This window comes from Sitophilus oryzae, unplaced genomic scaffold, assembly GCF_002938485.1.
Source record: "Sitophilus oryzae breed Bouriz unplaced genomic scaffold, Soryzae_2.0 scaffold_1105_pilon_pilon, whole genome shotgun sequence".
NCBI lineage: Eukaryota > Metazoa > Arthropoda > Insecta > Coleoptera > Curculionidae > Sitophilus > Sitophilus oryzae.
Genome location: NW_022145733.1, coordinates 1 through 7,971, shown reverse-complemented (window position 1 = coordinate 7,971; position 7,971 = coordinate 1). Strand labels below are relative to the sequence as shown.

The following is a 7,971-nucleotide window of genomic DNA, read 5'->3' as shown; positions in this document are numbered from 1 at the left end:
AGCATTTCCCCCTATTACCCTCTTAGTAGAAGAACGAGCTGAAAATTTCGTGCAAGAAAAATCTGGTAGGTGGATTTACAAGCTTATATCGACAATATAAGGACGGTTTTTTAGTTGGTAGGAATCCGAAACTACCCGTTGACGCCAACAAATAATTATGGGTGTCTTATGCAAGATTTTCCCCGTCGCAAAAAATAGGTCTTGAGGGCTAAAACTTCAATGCTGTAGAGGGTTAGAAGAAAGGGCGCAAACGGATCTAAGTTCTGCTGCAAAAAAACTCCTCTTTTAACAGCAAACATGATGGGCAGCATAATACCGGTGATTACATAGCATGATCATTTTTTTCAGAAACAGAGTAAGTAATCAATTAAATTGTAAATAGAATAGTGTAGGGCATTTATTCAAAGATTCACTACAAGTTTTATAGTAATTTTAGTTAAAGTCTTGAGTAATACGATTCATGTACAACCATGTTCCTTTTAAATGTCCCCAATACTAGCACAACCTGAAAAAAGACTAAGTAGATTATACTTTATAAAAGAGTTTGTGGTAATATACCTGTAAGAGCTAAGGTATAATCGAATTCGGTTTTAAGTATACCCAAAACTTTCTTCACTCCTTCCTCACCACCATAAGCCAAACCCCAAAGAGCGGGCCTTCCAACAAAAACCATTTTAGCACCTAATGCTAAAGCTTTGAATATGTCTGTGCCATCTGTAACACCACCATCCAAATAGATTTCTACTCTATCTCCAACTGCTTTAGATATCTCATCTAGGGCTTCAATCTACAAAAAGATGTTTTATACAGTAAGTTTGGTTAATTAATTATTATTAATCAGTTCGAAATGAGATTCATTTAGTTTTCATTCCATATTCCATTACATAATATTAAAGCAGCTTAAAAAAAGCGTAATAAGTGGCTTAGTAGTAAAACTATTGCGTGGATTACCTCCTAATCATAAAACATAAGAAAATATTTGGGTAGAATGCAGAATGAGTGAAAGGGGGGTTAATGACTGCGCACTTAAAGATCTATTGTGTCTTCTTGAGTTATAACTCATTATAGATGAGGATTTTCCTGTGGTAGGGGGACCCATCCTCTGAGGACAGATATTCTTCATCCGAGGAGTGGACATCTACCTCCTACGAGGTTATAGCCTTCAACGGTTGGGATTTGGCCGTCAATGTCCTTCACAGTCGTGGAGCTTGTTTGAATTGTAGATAATGTTTGAAATTGTAGATATTAGTTTAGTATAAAAAGTGTTTTGGTGTATTGTGGTGATTTAGTGTTTTATTTTGCTGTGTAACACCAAAGGTTGCAACCCCCCAACTGTAATATAATAGAGGATATATCTTTCTTTCTCTATTGCCTCCTTGGATTTGAGGTTTTTATTTAATACCTATTGTGAGGACCTGACTGTGAGCCTCCTCCCTCGAGTTGATGACTCGCCAACTTGATGTCCTTACATTGAAGTTCTCAGCCTGGATAACGGTCAGCAGGTAGGTGATGTCTTTCGTTTTACTTTTCGGCAGATGGAATGTTAAGGGACATTTTCAATGTTCAATGCAACCAGTCCCGGCCCCTGTCAATTCTTAAGTATAGGTTTTGTTTGGTTTGATGCTGTTTGAACCAACCAGTCTTGAGATGCACAATCTAAGAGGCGTATGCCCACCCAAAAGTGTATCCCTGCAAATTGCAGCTATTGCAGCTTTTGTGGATCGTTGTGTTGCAATCCGCTCGCTACTACTTCGTCCAGTACCGGCTCTCTTAGGGAGGTTTGCTGGTCGGTAGTCACTACAGCCTCTGGGTAATCCTTGCAAGCACCGCTATTTTCACTTGTCCAGCAATAGTAGCAAAGCTGGTGATGCTTGCCTCTCGGTGTTGGTCGGCTTTCTATCCTGGCATTTTTCTACCCTTGCCCGAGCAGAGGTGAAAGGTTCTCGCTCCCTATCTTGCCCTTTAGTGGAGATGCGCCAGGCTGTTTCTTGGTTCCTTTAAGGTTGATTCTCACTATAATACCTTCCGCTTCCATTCTATATCCATTCCATATCCTTTCCGTATTTTTGATTTTATTCACGCTATACGTAATGCTTCCGTTCCGTATCAGTTCTATACTTTTTATTGTACAATTTATATCATTACGAAAGTTTTATTTTAAAAATTTGTATCTTTTGAAAAAGGTAATAGATTTAATTAAGAGATGAAAGAATAAATAAATATCAGCAAAATGTTCACAGAGCTGGTACAAATGTAAGAACTTGACAATGCTGTTTCCGATACGCTTCAATCCGTCCGTCAAAAAAAATCTATGGAAGGAAAGGATATGGAACAGAAAGAGAAAACGGAACAGATAGTGTGCATTGTCCTCATCCTATCATTTACATGATAAAATATTTTATGTAAACGGAAGGTAGCTGATACGGAAGGTATGAGTGAGAATCAACCTTTAATCTCCCTTTTTCAAGAAGTTCTTTGACTTTCCTTTCTCTGGAGCAAGTCCTTCGTGGAGCTGTTGGATGTATCTCCGTACTTCTGCTCCACTAAGATCTCAGCGGATCGTCTAGCCCACTTGGTTAACCGAGGCTGGATAGGCGAAACGGTACCTTGTGTCGCTTGTTGGGTAGGAGCCCGACCCTTGCTATAGGAGGTGGTAGCTTGTGCGCCGCTTGTTGAGGCTGGTCTCGCGCAAGTGCCAGCCGCCTCTCCTGTAGTTTCCTTTGGGGTTGACCCCTTGGAACGTTCACTGGTAAAAAAATATTCCCAGGGTTACTAAGGTGGTTTTTTTATACTACTTGATCTCATAGATTCCCACATGTAGAAATATGAGGTAAATACAATAGGATGCCTCCTGATGCTTCAAAAATCATCAATGATGAATATGAGGCACTATTTTTGAGTAAAAATAACAAATTTTTACGAGATCAGTCAAAACAAGAAAATATCGTTGAGGAAAATGGTAAGCAAATGACTTTGCTTCCGTATTTAATGTACCGGGTGGCCAAGCTCAGAATGGACGCCGGCTGTATCTCAGAAACTGCATATCGTATAACTTTGGGGAAAAAATCTAATGAGTCAATCGACCAAGAGAAATCGCTGGAAAATATTTTCAAGTTCGAAAAATATCCGCTAAGGGGCATCTGGGTAGGCCAATCAGAAAACAAGTTAACTATCTATTATAATCAATGGGAAATTTGTATTTTTTTGTTATTTCGTATTTTGCTCTATCTCATAAAATAAAGTGTGGGGGAAGGTTGAACTAGCTTTTATTAAATAAGGACAACTCTAGTGTAGGTTAGCCGATTTAAACAAACTTGGGCTAGTTTAAAAGAGATTTTCTTCTTTAAGCTTCATTCAGAACCTCGCAATTAGTGGAATTCATTAGTGGTTTCAATTACACTTTATACTTTTTCGTTTACGACCATTCACAATATCTAAAATCACAATTAAAATTAATAGAATATCGTAGCAACAGCTTGCGGTAGTCGGCTGTATCCATAGAAAACCTAATATTTAGCTTATAAAAACAATCCTCTGATTTCTAACCACAATTCTCTTGGCCGATGGAGATTAGTGGAAAAGTCAAAGGTTTGTTAACTTATTCTACTAATTGAAAATGACTACCACTAATTTTGACGTTCTGAATGCTTACATTGAAATAAGAGGAACAAACTTCTAGGCTAATTGAAACCACTAATTTATTCCACTAATTGCGAGGTTCTGAATGAAGCTTTATTGATGTCCAGTATAAATTTTGTTTCCATAGATTTTTTCGTTGTAGCTCTCTAGCAACAAGCGCTGTTTGACATCATAACAGATATTGCGCAAACTTTTGCGGAAACCGCAACTTTCTATCTTATCTCCAAGGGGGGATATTAGGAGAGCAAATCACGTTTTCGTATAAATTCTGAAGTAATTTCCCATTTTAAATAATATTTTAGTGGTTCCAAATAAATTATAACACACAATGATAATGTTTGTAAAATCTACGTTTATAAATTATTCGAATTATTACAGAACATGATGTAAAATCTTACCGTTGACGATGTTCCGTCCACCTGTCGAGCTCCATGATTTGAAACGAGAATGCCGGCAATGCCGACATCGGCTGCAATAATGGCATCTTCGGCTGTTAGAATACCTTTGAGGACAATGGAAGTTTTGTTATCGATTTCAGCCAAGCGATGTCACGCCAGTCTAGCGTCGCGTCAAATAAGCTACCTAAATCGTTTATAGCGGAACCAGTCAGTTTCCCTTTTCGTTCGTCACTGAGGCCTTACTGCCGATAAAATTAGCCAATCTGGAACAATTCAAAGTGTAAATTCATTAGTTAACTACGCATTATATTTTCATTTTTCTATAGATATTTTTGTAGCCTGACTTGCTATACTGAAAAAAAAAACTGATGAAAACTGTTCAAATGTCAATGAACAGCTTGCAACATTTTAATTTTTATTAGTTTAATATACTCTCATTGATGCTAAGTTCAGGAAAGTGAAAGTATATCATTATAAAACGAATATAATCATTTAAGAATGAAAACGATGAATGAAAAAAAAAATGAACGGTCATCGCGTGATGAAACTAACGTGTATGATCATTGCTGAATAAAAAAGCGCGTTCTCAAGAGTCGATTTTAGTGGATCAACTTAAGTGATCTACGAGAAAAACAAATTTGATAACCTCTGCTCTAAAATATGGTACGAATACGCCAAAGAACATCCAAGTTTGTACATAACCGATTAGTAGATGATTTAGGTTAGGTTAGGTTGCTGGGTTTTGGGATCCTGTTTGATCGCTCAGAGCCCTCAGACCTCGGAGGCATTGGGCCCATTGCGATACACCTGTATTATTGTACCAAACCTTCCTCTCATTCTTTCATTCCGTTAAAGCACTTTCAGCTCTTTGCAAAGTTACTGATGTCGCTGATGTTGGTTTCTGCTGCTTCCTCCAGTCCCTTCAAAAAACCGTGCCCTAAAGTTTTAAAGCGTCGGTTTTCCAGTGCCGGACAGTAGCACAGCAGGTGCTCTATAGTTTTTCTTTCTCTCCGCATTCTCTGCAGTAATCGTCGTTGGAAATCTTTCATCTTACGAAGTTTACCTCCGTAGGGCAGTTCTTTTTGTGCTCTAGCAGTTAATTTTTCTTTTTGCTATCAACCACTTGCTACAGTCTACGAGCTGTAGCGCAATTCTCACGGTGTTGCCACGTCTCTTGCTACTTGGCTTTCATGGTAGTTCCTTGGTGGGTCATCTACCACGGCCTTTACCGGGCCCCCTCTTTGCCGAGTCTGTCCGTTTCTTGGTTGCCCACCATATTGTGGTGACCTGGCACCCAGCACAGAGTGACCCCGCCTTGACGCAGCTAGGACACAGCTTTTCGGTAGTCCATCACAGTTTTCGATCTCCCTGATTGCATGGTGATGTTTTTAAAACGCCCAAACTGCCAAATTATATCACCTTTCTAAAGCTCCTGTTGGTTTTATTAGCGATTTTCCCTCTATACAACTCGCCGCTTCCTTATAGCGTAAAACTCTGCTTGTAGGACATTACAGCCATCCGATAGCCTTAAAGAGTCCGAATGTCCAGTTTCTCTGAGAATATGCCTCCTGAAGTTACGGAAGCATCTTTGTAGACTGCTATCTCTTGAGTATTCATTATTAGGTTGCTTTCACATTCTTCTCTAGTCGGAATGCGAATATCATTGGCAATTACGAGTGATCGTAGTTGGTCTGGTCCACAGATTGGATTTACTTAATCTTAAGTCCTGCATTACTTCTAGCGCTGTGTTGTTCCTTGCTCCAGTTCTACCTAGAGCTACTAATTGCTGTACTTTTGTGAGGCATTTTCTAGTCTCTTTAAGTACCGCTTTCCACCATACTAGTGCTCCAGGTAGACGATTTACAGTCTGATGAGATTCTGAAAAATGTGTTGTTATACGGACGGATCAAAAATTGAAACCTGTGTACATCTGATGGAGGAGCGACAATACGCCGGGAAATAATAAACATATTTTCGGATAGTTAAGCCGAGTTGAAAGCGTTTAAAGCAACAAAATGGACGTACTATGAAGATTCGGCATTGTTAAAAGAAACTGCTCAGTTTACCAGGAAATAGGAACAACGTGTCGTTGATATGGATACTAGAACGATACTAGAACGGAACCATTTAAAAAAAAATGTGATTTTTTAATTTTAAGAAGTTGAAATTCATAAATATATTTTGAACACCCTGTAGCATCTAAAAAGTATCTTTACGTATATATTTTTCTATATCTCTATAAAATTTTTCTACCACATTTTAATTGTCCAACTTCAAAAACAATGGCATTACTGACAATTTTTTATCATACTGCAATTTAACATTTGTTGAAACAAATTGAAATATTACAGAAACTATTAATTTCAGGTATATGTATAACATTATATTATAAAAAAGTTATGGAATTTTACGCAGAATCTAAAAATAAAATAAAAAATCGGGTTATCCTGTACAACTGAGCCATAATAGGCCATTGCGGCCACAGTGGAGGGTCCCACCTGGAACCCACACTTAGTAAATACGAAAATACCGAGCCTCTAAATTACTCCAGCCATCTCTTACCCATATGAGTGTATAAACAATGCGTTTCAATTTTTCAATCTTGCCTTGGAATAAGAGCACGACGGAGATGTTCACTCATGTAAAAAATATAGTCATATAAAACATCTGTAATTGAACGGGAACTGATTGACGTAGCTCCGCAGCTGGGCAGTTTTACAGTAATAAAACATAAAAAAAAACATAAAATATACAAAGTATGTTTCCAGAAAATGTTTCCAGTTTCCTAAAAATGTTTCTAGCTCAAATTAAATGTTGCTGACGTTTTAACAAAGTTTTGCCCAACAATGAAGTTTAATCACTGAAGGAAGAGCCTTAAGAAACAAGAAGCTAGAAGGATACAATGAACAAAGATAAGATATCACGCATGTAGTGGGCGAAGCTTAACAGAAAATTACTACCAGGGTGACGTCATGCGCGCGGAGATCCAATTTGCGACCGCCAAAGATCTTTTAAGATAAGATATTGCGCATGTAGTTGGGGGAGCTTAACAAAAAATTACTACCCGGGTGACGTCATGCGCAGACCGATTTGCGACCGCCAAGGATCTTATCTTTCGTTTATTGTATCATGCCCGAAGGGCAAGAAGTCTCAGGAGGCGTGACCCTTTGAAGCTGCAAGTGTCAAGCTTGCTCCCTTGCGTGTAGTGGGAACTGGAATAACACAATAATAACAATATACATGGTGCGTCATCTGTGTCGTTTTCAAAGAAGCTTTTTCAAATTATTATTAGAGATATAATTAAGAGATATTAAGTTTTTCCTTGTAGTTTTTCCTTTCAAACTCACGAGTGGCCACTCTTTATTGGCGTGAAAAGTGTTATAATGTAGATCATTTTTTTTATTTAATACTTTGTAATGTTTAACAAGAAAGTAAACACGTCATTATCAAACTGAATCAAAATAAAGACTGGACAAAGTAAGATATTAGTGGACATTTATCTTAGAATCAATCATAGAAAGTTAACAATATTTCACTTTAATCCAAATGAATTTGTTCTTCAATCCAAATGAATTTGTTCGTTATGTAACATAGCGTATAAATAAATAGCATACGAGAGGGTTATCTCGACGAGCAATTAAAATCAAACAAAAATAGAAACGGGGTCGCTTTTGCAAACGCAGTTTAACGGGGATCCGCATGGTGATCTTGAATTCTTTATAACAGTAACCTCGGGAATAGGTTATCATTGTTGTTTATGTTATTGGATGGTTTGTGTATTGTGATGTTCAAGTTATTATGTATTAAGATAAACATTTAGTAATGTATAATAAAATAAAAAATAAAATACTAAATAAATAGTAAATACAAAAAATGGGTGCTTGTCAGATATAACACCCTCCGAATTTTGTACTTTTTTTTATATCACTCGAAA

The 7,971-nt window shown here is 37.5% G+C and overlaps 1 protein-coding gene across 1 annotated transcript; it reads right to left on the bottom strand.

Annotated features, from left to right (window-relative positions):
• Positions 1-379: 379 nt before the first annotated feature.
• LOC115880956 (peroxisomal (S)-2-hydroxy-acid oxidase GLO4-like) lies at positions 380-5,915 on the bottom strand (the record flags this gene model as incomplete). Its single annotated transcript, XM_030898299.1, is given in 6 exon segments — positions 380-481; positions 483-505; positions 559-787; positions 4,038-4,153; positions 4,156-4,275; positions 5,712-5,915. Coding segments are annotated over 6 exon segments (737 nt in total), but the record flags the coding sequence as incomplete, so codon positions are not given.
• Positions 5,916-7,971: the final 2,056 nt, after the last annotated feature.